Below are 19,475 nucleotides of genomic sequence, written 5' to 3' on the forward strand. Positions count from 1 at the left end.
CGTATGGATTATCAAAAACTACACGATCTCATAACTTTGGTTCAAGGCTACCCCAGCTTGTATGATCCTACGCACCCAGGCTATAAGAAAACTAAGAAAAACGGTGTCATTTGGCTCTCTATTGCTCAACAGCTTTCAGAAGAGGGTGAAAACATAATACCCTTCTTGATGTTTTGATGATAGCTACAGGGGATATCCACCATATGGCTACCAATAAGTCCTTTCACCCCTTTGACTGTAGGTCACGCTGTTGCAATAATTTGGAATCTTTGCCTTAAAACGCAGCGTTATTTTAGCCAGAGTTCGAACAGAAACGGACGGATTTCCGCAATGTGTACACGAACCATAAGTGAAACTATGAGTGGGACCAGCAGCACATCTGCGTGAGGAATGGAGTGGTATGGCCGGGGTACTATTGTCTCTTCCTTAGGTTTCGATTTTTTTTTGTATTTTCATTCAAAAACCTAAAGCAAACCTCCTTCCTTTGGTTAAAAAAAATAATTCTTCCATCTTAATTTAATAAAACCCTTGCCCCCCTCACCTTTTTCTGTGAGCTAGCGCCTTGGAGCGAATAGGTCTACAATTTCAAAATACTTTTTTCACCTTGATAAAAAAAAACTACATGGGATTTCGTCAATTTTTACTAATTTATATTTCTCAAAGTTTTATTTAAAGATCAATTTTCTGTACATTTGACTGGGATGGATTTGCAATGAAGAACACACTGAATAAATTTAATACTTTAAAATATTAAAACTAAGTTAGTTGTCATAAATACATTTAGCTTCAAAAACCTCTCCGATGGATTTGATTTTTTTTTTATTTAGGTGAAATAAATAAAAGTATTCGGAATTAATGTAATTTTATTAAAATAAGAAGGGTGCTCTAGCCTTAAGAGAATTGTTTATCGTAGTAAACCCTTGCCTGATTCTGGTACAAACACAAATGACAAGAGTAAGAATAAGTATATATGTTTTTAAAGTGAGATACTTAAATGCGAGATGGACATGGGCTAAAGGTTATTATCAAAAATAGCAACGATATATTAAAAAAGAAAAAGGACAAATATTAAAAGTAACACCAAACTAGAAAACACAGTTAATTTTCATCTAATCTGATTAAATAGAAATACTTGATCAATAAAACGTGGCCTAGCTAGGGGGGGGGGCGGAAGGCACGGGGGTACACTTGTCCCCACACGCAACAGCTCATGGAGCGCCAAATAGATAATGTATATACAGATATTATATATATATATATATATATATATATATATATATATATATATATATATATATATATATATATATATATATATATATATATATATATATATATATATATATATATATATATATATATATATATATATATATATATATATATATATATATATATATATATATATACCGTCGGTGTCAAGCGGAAACCATATATCTGGTCAAGTTCGTGATTTTCACTTTTAACACAGATCTACTGGCCGAAAAATTCTGCGTCGAATGATGTGTATGTTGATAGCCTCCGACTCATAAATTAGGAGATACAGACATGGTGTAAACAACGTATCTCAGATTACCATAGAGGGATGTCCAACGGAAACCACGCATCTCGCAGCTTCTTTCTCATGGCACATATTGCCGGCAGAAGATTGTTAGCTGTGAAGCAACAACAGCACAATCATAGATCAGATAGTTGCTGTTCCTATAGAATTTCTAACGTTAATTAAACATTGTTTGGTAAGTTATTATATAATTTCTGAGGATTTGAGTCACAGTTTATCAGGATCTGATCTATATTCCCGATGAAGATGACGAAGCCAATCCACCTCAGCTGGGAGAAAAGAGCTCTGAAGATTTACCTGAAGTAAATTTGCGATTTATCTGAAGCTAGTATTTTGAGGGTACCTGCAATGAAGCCTTTGATTCAGAGAGTAAGGAAGCAGACACAACTGGTCCAAAAGAATTCAGAGAGGAAACCTCAGATGAGGAAGAAACTCCTCGTCTAGATCCTCTGTCAAAATATGGTTCAGAAAGTGAGAAAGGATTTCCACTTAAAAAAGCGTGCAAATAAAAACAAGGAAAGAAGAATCTTGAGAGATTTAGGAAAAGAGTATGAAAGCGAATTGAGGAAAGGTGGAGTAAAAATAAAGCAAGAAAATTAGGATAAACCCTCCTCTTTCAGAAAAATAAAGGTGTAATTTATGCAAAACCGTCTCAGATGAACAAAGGAAAAGGATGTTTTATTGCTATTGGGTGCTTGGCAAAAACATCCCACAAAAAGATTGGTTGTGTGCGCACTCTCATTCCGGACTGGTTTCAGAGCAAACGCTGAAAATAGAAACAAGAAGAAAGAAAACTGTAAGATATTATATACCCCATGATGATGGAATTAATAGGAAAGTTTGCCAAAAAAATTGTGCAGCCCTAGATCTGGAGGAGTTTGCCGTGAGAAATGCAGCTAAGAGCATTGACTTAGGATTTTTTTGGAGAAAGGACAAGAAATCAAACCCTCCGAATAAGATACAAAAGGATGTCTATAAGCATGCAAGAAAGTGCATAAAAGACTTACCTGCTGTGGAACCCCATTACTACATACAACGAAGAAGTATCTGCCTTAAAACTTCAAAAACAAGTCAAACCTATTCAGACTGTACACCGAACACAGCAGAAAAATTAAAAAGCCCATCCTTTTCAAAAAGACCCTCATTAACGTTCTCAATGAGTTTGACTTCAGTTTTCAAAAACACAGGAGGGATAAATGTGTGCTCTGTGAAATGGTGCAGTCTGATCAGAATGTGATTAGAAATCGAATTGCAGCTTGTTTTTCACGGTGGATTAGAGAAGTTGATAGTAGAGGAACTGTCAAGACTGTGAGCGTGTCCTGTGACTGCTATGGTGATCAAAACAGAAACCGCCAAATGTTTGCATGTTCTTTTATGTTCTTCAGCAGTATAAAAGTATATAGACCATTGATCTGACTTCCCTTCTTTCAGGCCATTCGCTAATGACCGTAGACAACATGCATTCTGTGGTTGAAAACAATGTAAGAGGAATCATAGTATATGCACCAAGTCAATCGATGACCCTAAACCAAACTGCAAGAAAAAATTCAGCTCCCTACATTATCGAAGTACTGACGTTCTAAGATTTCGTAGACTGGAAAACAACTCAAGCCACCGTCATCTCATCAACTGTGCGGTATACAAACAAACTTAAAATTCCGTGGAGTAAACGGAGGTCGGTAAAGTTTGCTAGAAACTGATGTGTAGCGAAGTTTCACACCAGTCACAGAAATAGATGAAATGCGGTTTTAACTCTGCTGCAAGAAGCACAGCTTATGCTGCAGAAATCGTTGTTTGAGAAGTGAAGAAGAGAGACCTTACGGTCCACTGCAAGAAGGTGATTCCACAGCTATTTCATCATGAATATGAAACTTTGAAAACTTCAAAGGGTACGAAACACATTCTTCTTGAAACTGACGAAGCCGAAGAAAATGGCAAATTGTCTGAAGAATAACCTACTGATAAGTCACTTAAAATCTGTGCTTATTAGATTAGAGTTTGGATAAGAAAAGTATAGCTGAATTGCATTATTGCCCTAGATACGTGTTTTTCGCTTGACACTCTGCCATAAGCTATTAGGGATTTTGTCAAGCAGAAACCACATATCGGCTTTTCTCTTAAAACTGCTTTAGTCGAGCGATTTTGTTCTTCCCATGGGATCCGTCATAAAAAGTTGCCTATCTAATGTAAAGGTTTCAACCGCGCAACTAGTAACAGAAAAAAAGTTATTATGTTTTTTTTACCTCCTGAAAATTTTTTAAAAAGGGGGATATGTGGTTTCAGCTTGACAACGACTATATATATATATATATATATATATATATATATATATATATATATATATATATATATATATATATATATATATATATATATATATATATATATATATATATATATATATATATATATATATATATATATATATATATATATATATATATATATATATATATATATATATATATATATATATATATATATATATATATATATATATATATATATATATATATATATATATATATATATATATGTGTGTGTGTATTTTTGCCATATATTTCATGAAAGATGTAACTTACATTGCCAAGGAAGGGGGGGGGCATTACCTGCAGACATTGAAAAACCCTCCAACACCTCTGTCAATAAACCAAATCAAAGATTAAAAAAAAAATAATAGCAATATATATTTTGCTAGTTCTACTGCCCCTGACAGCAAAATAAAAAAAGAACACACTCCATGGGTAATTTACGATGTGATAAACTCCTAAATTCAAAGGGAGTTAAAATTGTCGAAAAGTAGCCTATATCAATTTGAGAAAAACTTCTGTCAGTGAAAACATATTGAAAGATTTAAATAACAAAATTACTATTTGCTATAATGAAAAAACTAAACTGAACAAAATATACATGTGCGTTGTTTTAGCAACGTGTTGCAGCAGCCTTAAGTCAGATTCAACAACAAGAGGTTATAATAAGAGAGACAAAAAAATATGATAAGACACTACTTAAAGCGGTCTCAAAATGGTGAAACCGACTTAATTCTATATTTTCTGACATCCAATCTATGTCGTTGCTTTTAAAATGGATCATGTGTCCAAGCTGAAGCCGTGTCACTATTCACGGATACATATAAGTTTACCGAACCTATGTCATTTTTTTCAGACTGCAGCATATACTAGCTAAACTCTACTTTGACTACAGATATAGCACCTATTATGTTATGTCTCTGTTATTCTGTTTCGAACAAAAAGCAACATGCCTACCGTTCTTCTAAAATAATTGATGAAAAGAGGGGGAACGACGGGGGGGGGGAGGGGGTTGGTTTCGTTGTTAAAAACACAATTTTAGTTTAGAATAAATGGTTATTCCCATTATCACCGAAACTGGAATGCTATAATTTTTTAGACAAAAAATTTACGGATTTTCTTTTTCTGTAAATGTGTAAAATGAAGTTGACACTCCCAGGAAATTTCAAAAATGGTACATCTCATTAACAAACATTTGTAAAAAACTGATATAATATATTTCCATCAGTTCTTCTAGGATCCTTGATCAACATTATAAAAATTATAGTGTCTCCCTCAGTTCAATATTTTATTATCTTGCCTCGGGCCAACTTCCTAATATCACTTCTTTAGAAGAGGAAACTCTATTTTCGTTAGCAATGAAATAACTATTAACTATCTTAGCATACACGTAGCTGAGCGGACATCATTTTGACAACGCCTGTTGACAAAATGATTAAACAATGTCTGTAAATCCTACTATACATTTTGAAAAAAGAAATAAATTTTGAATTAACAGCGTTTTAGTAAGCTGTTAAAGTTTATATGAGGATTTTGAGTATCCAGGATATATTTGCGTGATCAAGGTTGCCACTGGTCTGCAGTGGAACAAATTCAAGAGAATTTAAGGGGAGGTGCCAAATGTATTTTCAACATCTGTGACGTTTCGAGAATTCTTTTAATTTCTCGATGAAAATATAAGAGGCGTTTTTCAATGAAAATATCTCAAAAAGCTGTTTTTCAAAGTCAAGGGTCGGGGGGTGGGGAAAAAAAGATTTACGAATAATTTTAGTTTTTTTTTTTGTTTGGTTACGCGTTTTATTTATTATTTTCGAGTGATTTAAACTAAGATTTTTTAAAATTTTTGCTTATATTTTTATTAATAACATAAAATTTATTTATAACGACTCGAAAGTTCTGGAAAAGGTGAGCAATCCGTGCAAAAAATATCGCTTTTAAAACATAAAGAAATTACTGCAGGATATCCATAATCACAGAAAAAACTAGATTACTAAAATTAGTTCTGAAATTAGTTATTTTTTAGACCCCCTTAGGAATTACACGTTCATAAGAAATAGAAAACCTATTTCTACCTTTTTGTAAGTCTTTCCTTGTAGCTAGATTCGTTTCCATTGATACATTCATTCTGAATGTTTAAAGCCACTGAATCAGGGTTTTCACTTTTCTGCAAGTTAGAAGCATTCTTTTGATTTGCTATAGATCCCTGTGCCTAGGAAAATTATAAATTAAGTCATTTAAATTGTGCCTATCTAGACATGCAAATTTATTGTGGTTTGTTGTAACTGTTGTTTTGCCTAGACAAGGTTTAACAGAAACTGGCAAGTCCAACTTAAAAATAAGCAAATGGAAGAAAGGTACAAATAATGTCATGGACTTTTTTCTATTCTGACAAGCCGCAACATAAAGAAAAATGAAAAATATAAAATTGTACTTCTAACGAAAAGGATGACAATAAGTGGCTTATAATACTCATAATAACTCATGAATATATAATAAATAGCTTATGATAGCTCATTAGTGCATAACACTAAAAACACTCATAAAACATAACGCATAAAGACTCATAATACATAACGCATAAATAGCTGTTTTAGTAAAGCAATGGCGGCAAAACTATGTTTCTATTAAACCAGACAATTAAGTTAACAATTTATTATATTTTCTCTAGATCGTCTAAGAAATCGGTCGTGTTGATTATCAATTTTAATATTAATATAAAATATTCAAAAATTTATTATAATATAACTATTTTTTATACCGAGTTGAATTACAAGAAAATATTTACAAAACCGGAAAAAGTACACGCGAATACGCTTTTTATCACTTTTACTTAAAAACTCCAAAAATGGAACGATGAAAAATACGTGAGGCGCAAACATTGAATTATAAATTATAGCAAGAGTTTGTTTGTTAAAACAACCTTTCACCCTGACTAGCAGGCCATAAGTTTTCCTAATTTTTTCCAATAGAGGATAACACCAACTCCCGCGGATCTTTAATTGACGGACTAAAAGGCAACCCAAGGTATTTAATGGAATCTCTATTAAAAATATTAAGTGATCCCATTCTAATTGAATGATGCTGGAAATCACTATTATTGTTTGCCACTAGGAATTGTGTTTTAGTAGGCTCAATCTCTAATCCTATCTCCCGTAGATATGAATGTAATACGTTAACTGCATTCTGTATTGATATTAAATTGTCCGAAAATAACAAAACATCATCATCATACGATAAGCGGCTAATGTCGATACCGTCAATCACGTATGGAGGTAGGTACCGTATGGCTGTTCTAATTGCGTTATTAAATATAAAGGGGCTAAGAACTGACCCTTGTTTTATTCCACGACGTAAAGAAATTTGGTCTGAAAGTTGCCCTCCCGAAAAAATTCTCACAGATGAATTATCATACCAACCTGTCAAACACTGGCCTATAAATGGGTTCACTCCACTACGCCACGATGACAAAAAAGCGTGGTTATGAAACATACTATCAAACGCTTTTGAAATTTCAACTCCGCACACAAGACACTTAAGTCTGAGAGCTCAATGAGGGGCGCAAAACCAGAGGCGCAGCTCGGAAGAAGTAGGGTTGACTCAGAAAATATTTTTGTATAGAGAATATAAATTATTTTACTTTAAATTTCTGGCAATACTATTCAGGCAGTTAAACAGGCAATCGCAGCGGGATATTCTCTCTTTTCTGATTAACAGATGAAGAAAAAAAACAACAAAAAACAAATAAACAAAGAACAACTAAATTCGCTAAAATATATAAATTTTATTTCCATATTGAGGTAAAGAATTATTTATAGAAAGTGAGTACTAAGAAAAAAAAATAATTACCATTTCGAAGTGATTTAATTGTCAGAAAGATGCTTACATTGCAACAGCAATTTTTAACATTCAGAGTGCGATCGATATTTACAAAAAATGTTAGGTTTCATAATTTTTGGTAAAATTCAATAACGCTCTAGCATTAATTATTCTTAATTAAACGTTTTTTAATGATCCTGTAATGATTCTGATAGAAAAAAAAACCGACAAAAGTGTGAGCAACTACAACATTTCTACACTTAACATATTCAAAAGCAGAAGAAAAATCTCACTAAAACGTAAACCAGATGACGAAAAATAATGAGGGAAAACACAACAAGGGGTTAAAACTAAAATTAACACCAAACTAGATTTACGTTGCCTTGGAAGCATTAAGTTTTGCAGTAACCCTTGGTTGGTTTTCCCAACAAAACGTCGAGGGTCAACTGTTCTCCGTTTTTTCGCCAATGAGATTAATCGGTGTAGTTGTCAGCCTCTCGAAATTTCCAAAACAGTACCTCTCGAGATTTACTTTTAATTCAAGAGAAATGATGACATGTTTTTAAGCATACACTTAAATCACTTTTTCGGCTTAAAATCAACTTCATTCTCTATTTCCCGACACTTAATCAATATTAACACTTTAAAAATGTACTATTGCATAAAAGCTAATTTTGTGTTATTTTGACCAAAAATATAAGACCTATAATTTGCTTCTGCCAATGACAAGAACAATTTGGTTCGCGAGACGGGTTTTTCTGAGAGTAAAATGCACAGTCAATCAATAACAAATGACGGTTGATTTCAAGCTCACATAAAGTAATATGAACTTAAGGGCCAGACACGCGTAACTTTTTCGGCACCGATTTGCCAAATGGATAGCAAATTGTAAAGAAAACAGCAGCGATTCAAGCTTGAAATTTTTTTCACTTTCCGATGCCGGTTTATTAAAACGGTATCGAATTTCATCGTGATCATCAAAAAGAGCCTGAGAACCCTTGAAAATGATGTCACAGTAAAACTGACGTTATTTTTTTTTTAGAAATTTCTAGCTCTTTTAAAAAATTCTGCAAATTTGTTCTCAAAATAACATTTTACTATCAAGACTAAAAAAATACTAATTGTCTTGAGCTGTTTCAATCCTCAATCGTTTCCTTCTCTTCGGCAGAAAAGTCAAAAGAACTAAGCTAAGATCAATCATGTAACTAATGATAAACTGCTGTTGAGTATTGGTGGCCATGATGTTTTGTTTTGAAAATCTCACACAAAGGGCACTGTTTTGTACTGCTATCGTTTGCCCATTGAGCTGCTATAATCAGTGCCGAAAAAACTTCCGCGTGTCCGTCCAATTATAGAGAACGCCATCAATAGCTCGGAAAATAACAAGTAAGAAATTATTCAAATTAAGTAAAAATTATTCAAATTAGGTAAGAGATTATTCAAATTTAGTCATAAATTATCCAAATATAAGTAAAAAAATATTCAAATTAAGTAAGAAATTATTTAAATTAAGTCAGGAATTATTCAAATTAAGCCAGAAATTATTCAAAGTAAGAAATTATTCAAATTAAGTCAGAAGCAGGGACGGATCCAGGTTTTTTTTTTTGGGGGGGGGGGAGGGGCAAAATAGGGGGATACGATAAACTTGTGTTAGGAGCAAGTTTAATTAACGCAAACTTGCGTTAATTAAGTAAATTATACTAATTTAGACTACGTTAGCAGGGGGGGGGGGTGCCCCAACGGCCCCGAACTGGATCCACCACGGGTCAGAAGTTGTTCAAATTAAGTCAGAAATAAATTAAATTGAGCCAAAAATTATTAAAATTAAGCCAGAAATTATTCAAAGTAAGAAATTATTCAAATTAAGTGAGAAATAAATCAAATTAAGTAATATATTATTCAAATTAAGTCAGAAGCTACTCAAATTAAGTCAGAAATAAATTAATTTAAGTTGGAAATTATTCAAATTAAGTAAGAAATTATTGAAATCAAGTCAGAATTTAATTAAAAAATTATTCAAACTACCTGGGTGAATTGAAAAGTATCTTTAACAACATCTCCTCAAACTTTTTAGGAGCAGTACAACAGGCAAAGAGTAAAATTTTAAAGCACAGCTTCAGGATTTCCGAAGGGATCGTCAATTTTTTTTTCTTTTTTTTTATTAATAGCAGTCCTTTTTTTCTCGGACTAGGATGAGCTTGTTGGCTCTTCAATTTTTACGAACTCTTTGAAGAGGCCCTTAACTAAATTTATCAAAGATTATGGTGACCAACAAGATGAACATGTGACAACCGTGTCTAATTTACCTTCTCCATGTCTGTTCTTTCCAGTTTTTCTTTAATTCTTGCTTCTGTTCTTCTTCTTTTGACTAAAGACGCTCTCACATTAGAAGATAAATTCCACTTGCTTTTTCCAGTATAGGACCTTTGCCTGTAATTTAAAATTTCTCTATATTTTTTTTCAAAATTTATAAACATAAATTAATTAGAAAACGCAAAAAAAAAAAAAAAACTAAAACAAACATTCAGTTTATTAGCATAAATTTTTAGATAACAAAAATGATTAATAACTTTGTAGTTCTTTTACAAATTTTTAATTAAATTAAAAAGTATTAAAATTAACGTTTAAAGGTTCGAACATAAACAGTAATGAGAGAGATAATAAATTCTATCCTATTTACAACAGTTTAATTAGAAAATAAGGCATAATCACTTGTAATAATAACTAGCCAAACAACCTTTCAGACAACAGCCATGATAATAATAATAATAAACTAAACATAGTGTATACTCTTCTGCGTATACTATTTAAGAGGCTAGCGTATACGCAGTAAGCTGTAGAGTATATGTGTTTGAAAGGCTGCTTTCAAATTTTTTTTATTAAAATTTATCATGAAAAAAATTATTACCTTGTATTGAAATTCGGGGTCAAAAGGAGATGAAAAGTGCCACCACCACAAAAATCCGAAAGCCACTCAGCCAAAACTAGTTTTTGAGGCCCATCGAAAATTTAGTTTACCCCCGGTTCCCCAACAAGAAGTTTCACACCCCCCCCCCCAAAAAAAAAAAATCTTTAATTTTTTGAATCAATACTACAACCGTGAGACAAAACAGCCTATACTTCCCAAACTAAGCATAAAATTTATCTTGTTTTAATAAAAGTTACTGAATGTAGGTAATCTTTTTAAACTGTATGCAACACTTGCTTGCTTTCAGGCATTATAAGGACAAAGATATAGTCTCCAACTGATTATCAGAAACAAACTGACAGAGTTTGAAAGTTGTCTGGAGAAATATGCGATTCATGTAATGAATTAACGTCATTCTTTCAGATCAAGGATTGACTCGATGTTATGGAAACTTAGATAAAGTAAGATATTCAAGATGAAAAGTGTAAATTCGGGAAGTCAAAACACACAAAGTTTGAGAATATCTAGTCGGCATAATATATTTAAAACTGAATAAACTTAAAAAAAAAATATTAATGATAATTTGACATCCAACGCACTTCCAACATAGAACCATTTAGAAAAAAGGCATCCTCTTTTTCAAACTTAGTCATCTTACAAATCCTTTAACCTCCTCTTATTTGATTAGCTCTAATTGTACTATCCTAGGTTACGCGTATGATGTCAACATAAAAGAGCGTATCATTTTGTTTGGATTTTATACTAGAAGATATAATCCCTTCTACTAAACCTGTACATTATTATTATTTCAACTTGGCTTCATTCAAATTACTATATTATTATTTCAACTTGACTGGAGTTGTGTACAGTGTGTTACCATGAGGACTGTTTCAGGACCAATGCAAAATACCTATAATCGTTTTTCAGATGAAAATTTCTTCGTCTTTTATTCTTGTTCCTTATATCTAGATTTTTTAATCTTTTTATGCTATGTTCTTGTATGTTTTGTTCTTGTTTCTTGCTACTTATTTTTTTCCTTTTTGTTGGGAAAGGTTTCTGGATGTGAAGCCGCAATATCTAAGCTTTTCAAAGTGTATATCTCATGATTTTTCTTTCATCATAGGAGGAAGAAGAATAAAAAAAAATAATGGGGAACCTCCTTATTGAATGCCAATAAATACTTGAAAAAAAAACAAAATTTAGTATTTTTGAACGCAGGGGCTTGGAACCTTCACTTCACGGCTTCCAAACAAGTTGTATGTGATGGCTTAATTTTAGCCAAAATTGCATCCCCTTTAGCGGGTGTTCTCCCTCCACTCCCTCTTCTAAATTACACAAAACTGTTTATGCTATTCACTGTTAATGGAGAAACCGAAACTTACAAACTTTACACATTTGAAATCTACATGAAAAGCAGATTCTTGTATATACTCATGTATATACGTATATAATTATTAAGATTCCGTTTTCTCAAATTTTGTTTTCTATTGGCCCGAACAGTTCTTTACTTACCATTCATTGCCATTAGCAATTTAAGAAGAACACAAAAAAAAAAAAAATTTGCCATTTAAAGGACTTAACTAAACTCCTTTTGCACGGACCTCTGTTGCATAGTTTTTTCCTTGCATTTGATTTAACATCATTGTTATGTCAATTCTTAATAGACCTTTCCAAAAATTTCTAGTTATTTTAAAAAAGAACTAGAAAAATATTAAATTAAATCAAAATTTAATTTAAAAAGATGGAAAATTTTAAAACCTTTAGAAAAACTTTGAAACTTTTTTTTAACGTCTAACGCTGTTGATTTTCCCTCAAAATGCTTTTTCTCTCTCTCTCTTTCTGTCTTTCTTTCTTTCATTCTAACGTTGTTGATTTTCCTTCAAAATGCCAGCCAAAACAAGAATTTATAGATCAAGCTGCTGTAATATTTTTATTGCCATCTATAAATTATTTAAAACGATTTCATTCATTCCTTACAATCATGCGCAAAGCAAACTCTCCGAGGAGCCGAGTCTCATTATAGGAGCCAGATTTCAAGTCATCCGGTTAAACGTGGTCAAATATTCTGGTCCCTTTCTTTCGATTGAAACTTGAGGATATCACCTCTCCGTCCAGGAAAATACTGTTTTTTAAACCAAAAACTTCTTGTTTAAGCTTGTTTGCTCAATTTTACCAAGTCTCCAACTGGTACGACATAATTTAATAAAAACGCTTCATTTTGGTTGCATCTAATCCTTTTTAGATTATTGGTTAAAGCCCTGTCTTCATCGTGGCCTTTTCAGGCGAAGTCGGTAGAGCTAAAAACAGCTTTTAATTCGCCGGATTCGACTTTTCCTTAGGAAAATTCACTTCAATTGCGCTTGAACTTATATTGGAGCCTTAAAATTGAACTAATGGAGCTGCCAGGAATAGTAAAAAAGCACGAAACACTTTGCCTAAAAAAGCCACATTGCTTAATAAGGAAAAAGTTACTAAATAAAATTTTCCTGATCCAAGATTTCCTCATAACTCCTTTAACAAACATATCTAGCCTGTATCACAAATAAGAATGTGTGATTATCTTTTAACAACCAAAATATGCCCTTTTCTGGAGAATCATTTAAATTCTAGATTAGTTTTATTTTCTTCGTATGTCCTTGTTAGTGCTTACAACATTCAAAATAGCCCGTTTTATTTGATTTCTCCAAAAAAGACTCACCTTTGAAAATCAATCTTTGTCATAGCATAACTACAGCATAACTAATCGAGGTAGACCCTTTTGTACTATTACACAGTTCAAGTCAGTGGTACTGGCTTCTTCCTGTTAGAAGCTAAGTTTTTTTTTCACTTATGAAAGTATTTTGTTATCTTGATATACTTATTCAATTCACAATTCAAACTTTTTATTTCCTCCGAATACGAAGAGTAAAAATTAAAAAATAAATAAAATAACCGCAATCAACAGGCCATAAAATTCTATTAAGCTATATAACAAAAAGTACGCAAAGGCCTTCAATCAAACTTAACACACAAGTTAACACTTCATTCAATAAATAATAAATTAACACTTAAAATTAATACTTCATTCAATAATTAATAATAATAATAAAAAAAATAATTAAGCTTCATGCGCAGCTTTATATAGATTATGAAAAAAAAAGGTAATTTGGATAAAAATTTCTTTTGCTTTTTCTCGAAAATATCAACAGGGTTTTTTATTTTATATGTATTGATTAAAAAAGTATTTGATTCAGATTTAGAAAAGCGGCAAAGAACTTAGCAAAATTTAAAAATGTGGTTTTTACATGCGCAATATTACTAATTCTAAAAAACGGGAGAAGCGACGAAAAAACTAAAATCTGAGGCAAATTGACTGTATTATATACCCGAGCCAGTGATGTCCGAGAAAGAAGATCACGAAGACAAATTACTGCCCCGAAACTAGACTCTATTCTACTTTTAACTGCTTCAGAAATAGAAGCACGGGATAGAGCTAAAGTTGGTCCATAAGGCACACCAATATATAAGATTCCAAAGGTTTTAAAATACTATCATAAATACGAACAGAAATTTCTGAATTAACGAGATCATTAGTCTTAGGACCAAAAATTAAAAACTGACACTTTTCAGGGCGAAAACGAAGTCCATGGTCACTAAAAACCTTTGCTAAAAAATCTACATTTTGTTGAAGTGACTGAAGTGATCGATTCAAAAGGAGTAAATCATCTGCGTAAGCAATCCACGACAGAACATAACCTTTACCATAAATAAAAGTCAAATGAATTTGATCAAATAGTTCCGAAACAGTAATATTGAAAATCCAAGGAGAAATAATGCTTCCTTGCCTCAGCCCCCAACATAACTTAACATTATAATCACTAAACCGATTCTTCCACTTAATACGAATACGAGAGGAGCCATACCACTTTTTTAAAACCAGAACTACTGGTAGTGGGACATTATTCTTCAGACGCGCAGTCATAGCCCAAGAATGGATAATTGAATCATACGCCGCCGCAAAATCTAACACAAGTGTATAAACTCTATCCCATGGCTTACAAAAGGATTTAATTCTTGAAAGGAGGGTATGAGCAACATCCATGCTTAGCCCCTTACGGAACCCAATTTAATTCAGGCCTTGGTTACAAGACTCCAGATACTTTAATAAAACTAACTCAAAAACTTTGCTAATCTGGCACGAAACCGTAATCGGCCTGTAATCAGAATATCGATTCGTATTCTCTCCTTTTTTTGAAAGGGGTGAAGGTGTAGTACGAGAAAAGCTAGTTGGAAGAACTCCAGAAGAAAGAATAGTAGTAAAAAGAGTAGCGAGAAGAAGGATTGCTTTGGGGGATGCCCATTTTATACGGTTTGAATATATAACATCATGATCAAAAGAATGCTTACTTTTTAGAGCTTTAATTACTGCCGATACATCTTCAACAGAAACAGATATTTTAATATTTGAGCGGGGCTTTGAAATTTCATCCGATAATAAAGAGTCAAGCCGTGATTCAACTGCCGCATCACCGGATGAAAAAACATGATTATAATGAGTTATCCAATCATCTAGTTTCAGAGAACTATTTGAATCTGGTGAACAATTATAATTACGACGTCTAGAAATAGCCAATCTCCGCAACTCAGCCCGAAAAACGCGTTTAGTTAATTTGATACCATCATAAAATGGTCCAGATCGCGGTTTTCCCGCGCAATTCCAAAGGTAACAAGCTTGAGATGAATTCTTTTGGCTTTGCTTTAAAATCGGGTTAAGGTTCCAACCTAAAGCCTGAGATCCCCGATGGAAAGAATCAGTCGTAAATGCTTTATTAGCCCCGACTTTTAAACTATGAACAATTTCAAGGTAAAATAGATCAATATCAATTTGACCAACATCCTTAGAATAATTTACAATTATTTTAGCTAGAAGAGCATCTGATTCTTCATGATATTTGCACTTTTTTTTCCCGATCCCAGATCATTTTATTTACAATTTGACTAGAACGATGGATAATTTTAAAAGATCGAATTTGAATATTTAAATGAAAAGAAAGGTAAAAATGGTCACTAATAGGCATATCCAACCCAACACGAACAGGCTGTGGCAATAACGCTGCGTTAGAAACAAGCACATGGTCTAGATTAGAGCATGAACTAGAATTATGGACATACGTAAAATCCGCATCTTTTGAAACTATAGTAAAAACCGAAAACAAAGATAAAAGAGCGGAGGAGCGGACATCAGAAATAGCAAGGTTGCAGTTTAAATCCCCGCAAATAAGCCAGTGGAAATCTGATGGAACTTTCACCACAAATTGCGATAATTCTAAACATGCAAAATCGAAATCAAAATCCGAATCAATAGTATGATAATTTGTTGGTAAATAGCACGAGAAAACGACAAATCCCTGGGATTCGAACAGCAACAAAATAACGATTAACGGCAAACACTGAAACTGGAATATTCTCTCCAATAAATATGCAAACACCTCCAGATGGGCGTCCGCCTGTAGGAGTAGCTGGATATATAAAACACTTTAACTGCTGCGACAGGCCCGAAAGAAGACTAGTAGAATGGTCCAGAAGGTGATGCTCTTGCAGACACAAAATATCCAGATCGTGCAGCATAGACTGCAATACATGTTGTTTATCACCAAATCCATTCATATTCATAGATATAATCTTTGCACTAATAATTTTTTATTCTTTGCAACTTTTTCGGTCAACCGTTTGCAGCGAAAGCTAAATCCAGTATGCTCATGAGATCAACAATGGAAGCAAAGGTTCATTCTGGCAAGGGTTGTTCCTAGAATGAGAGTGTCCACTAGCAAGACACTTGAGACAACGTTCCACGCTAGAGCAGTCCGACGATATATGCTCTAGCGACCCGTATTTGTAGCACATTCGCGGTAAAAACTTATAATCAGTAAGCCGGAAATGTTCGTAGACAATGTGAATCCCATGACGCAAATAATGAGACTTAGCCGTCGCCGAACGGAAGTATACGCGATATGATTTCGAAACACCGATGCGCTATATCTCTTCGATACCTTGGTTAGAAGCACACACAGTCGCTGGATTGATCGGGAAGTCCACTCGCGATAATAAACCGACAATTCTTGACTTGCGAACTTCAGCTTTACCGACCTATTCATTTAAACAGGATTTCAAGTTTTCGGCGTTTTGTCTTTTCGTATGAATGACCCATTTCAGTTGCTGGGATCCTGATTCCTTAGAAAGTGAGATCCGCACTATACTATTAGCTCCATCCAACGATTTCTGAAAAGCTTCACGCTTTAAGGGATCAGCACAATCTTGTGGCGGTGAATCTACTACAAGACCCACTGTTTCTGATTCGCTAGCGGAGGCTCACTCTGTACTCCACTCTGTACCTCGCTCTGTACTCCGTCACAACACTCTTTCACCACAGCAGGAGTCTCCGCTGCCTTACTTGTGACGTAATCAAGTTTATCAATGATGCTAAAAAGATGCCGGTCCCAGGTTTGAATGGCACGGCTCAAATGAGCATTTTGATCCGTATCTATCGCAGGTATCGCATCACTTGCAGTCATGACGAATTTCAGATTTGGCAGGCAAGGGGTTGCATCCTCAGAAATAAGGATGCCTAAAATATCCTGCGACAGGCTTTGCTTAGCAGTGGGACCGCGACGCACAATAAGTTTATGCATGGGATTCGTTAGAGATGTTACGAGGCTTTTAGCTTGATCAAGATGATCAGTAGAATAGAAGTTAATACCCGCAGATATAAAAGAGACAGACGAAATTCCCGAATCTAGACAGGACCGGAAAAAGCTCAAAGCTGGTGAATAAACAAGAATCTCTGAAGGAGGCAGGATCTGCGGGGAAGCAGGTTTATCAGCAAATTTCTCGCAGCAGTCCGAGCACTGATATATTATTATACTGTCTTTCTCAATGCTCTGAAGAATTTCACAGCGGTTATGGCATAGGCGACCACACACCCTAGCAGTGCTGCAAATAATAGTTCCTCTGATTGCGAGACTGAGGATCTCTTTGCTAACTTTGCATCCTGTATTGTACAACTTTTAAGAAGCCACGGCAGCCATTTATTAATTAATAGTAATAACATATAAATATCAACTTGGTACTATGTGCCAAGGAAATGGAAGGGGGTTACCCCAAACCACTAACCCCGCCTTCGCCTGAGTAAAACTATTGCCAGATAAAATCTCTGCTTACGGAAGGTGTTTTCGGTGATCTTATATACAAAAAAAAACAAAAAAAAAAAAGTTCATAAACGCTCACAATCTATCACCGCGTATCGCGCCAAAAGTCATTTCATTTCACATAGCACCCTACTTCGGACATAAGAATCAGACTTCGGATAGCGACATTAGGTGAATATATTTGGGGGAGTCTTGCCAACCATATATAACACCTTTGGTACCTGTTATTTTTTTTTATCACTAACCTTACTTTTTCATGAATTATTTTTTCATGTTTATTTTTTCATAGAAATTATTTTTTCATCTTTTTCGTTTTCTGTTTGGACGGGTCTAGCTTTTCAAATAAAATTTGTTTATGACCCTTTTAAATAAACAAAACATCTTTCGTGCGTTTACTTGCTGATTTGTATCTATTTCATAACTTTTTTCGAAATTAAATAATGAGAGCTTCATTCAGCAATTTAACTGTTTGTGAAAAGTACACACACACATACATATATATATATATATATATATATATATATATAACAAAAAAATATTCTCATTTAAATATCTTAAAACATATGCTCCTGGTAACACTTGCCCCTGTTAACCTTCTTGGGATTTATCTGTCAATGTGAATAATTCTTTCAGTGTGTAGGAGAAGTGCAGCTATTTCTTCCCTCTCTGTATCTTGGATTTTTATAAGAGCAAGCAAGCTAGCGAGTATCCATAAAGTTATTGCTTGTATTTTTCTTTACTTGATCCTTAACGAACGCTACAAGCAACTCAGAATACATCAAGGTCATGTGAGCAAAACTCGTTAACATTTCCGTTTGGACAATGCAAACTTTCCGGCTCTGTTGAGGATATTAGACGAACACTGAGAGCCATGTCTTGCAGTGGCGCCAATTCACAATTTTTTGTATGGGAGAGGGGGGAGGGGCAAAACTTATTTTGAAAATCTAGGGAGGAGGCAATCTTGCTTGTTTTTTTTTCAATTTTCAATGATAATACAAGATAGCCATTTTAAAATGAAAATACAAGAAAGTTTTGTTTATTAAAACTAGGGGGAGGGGTGGGGCAAATAAAATGCTCTTAAACGCAAAAACAAAAATATTAAGAATAATAAAAAAAACAATCTTGATAAGAAATTATAGCACCAATAATTGGCGGCAGATGTCAGGGCTGTAAGGTCAAAAGTTGTTACAAATTATGGATTTGGAGGCAGAGTCAGTACCACAGCATGGATGTGGACAAAGGAATCACAGTCGATTAAAATAAAAATCGATTACAGGAACTTATCAAGCTTTTAAAAATAATTCTTAATTAAGAAACCCTTGAACATTATATTTGCAAAGTGACTGATACTTACTTGGTAGTGACTAAAAACCACTGCAGATAAATATCCAAAGCACTGCAAAGTATTACTATAAAGCAGGAGCAGAGTTCAATATTTAAAACTGTGTGGGTTCGAGTCAAAGAAGTACATTCGAAATCTAAAGGAGCGAATTTTCCAAACAATCCAGGAATGAGAGTCGAAGCGTAATTCAGTCCGTACATTGAATTCTAAGAGTCTGTGCTGACATTCTTAGTTTACAAGATCCACACCCCTTGTAGGGGCACAATATTTACCTTTTCACCTAGATTTAACACCTAGTCAATTGTTCGTAGGACACTCATACTTTTACCATTATAGAACCACCGTATCGGAGTAA

At 33.7% G+C, this 19,475-nt stretch overlaps 1 protein-coding gene across 1 annotated transcript in view; it reads right to left on the reverse strand.

The window, feature by feature from the left end:
• The window catches only part of LOC148942695 (uncharacterized), a 39,513-nt gene extending 36,928 nt beyond the window's left edge, over nt 1-2,585 (reverse strand). The window contains exon 1 of the mRNA XM_089102334.1: nt 2,569-2,585. Coding sequence (XP_088958460.1) covers nt 2,569-2,585 — 17 coding nt within the window. The remainder of the gene's footprint in view (nt 1-2,568) is intronic.
• Nucleotides 2,586-19,475: the final 16,890 nt, after the last annotated feature.

Source organism: Artemia sp. Qi Xiang Cuo, chromosome 16 (assembly GCF_049724085.1).
Source record: "Artemia sp. Qi Xiang Cuo chromosome 16, ASM4972408v1, whole genome shotgun sequence".
NCBI classification, from domain to species: Eukaryota; Metazoa; Arthropoda; class Branchiopoda; order Anostraca; family Artemiidae; genus Artemia; species Artemia sp. Qi Xiang Cuo.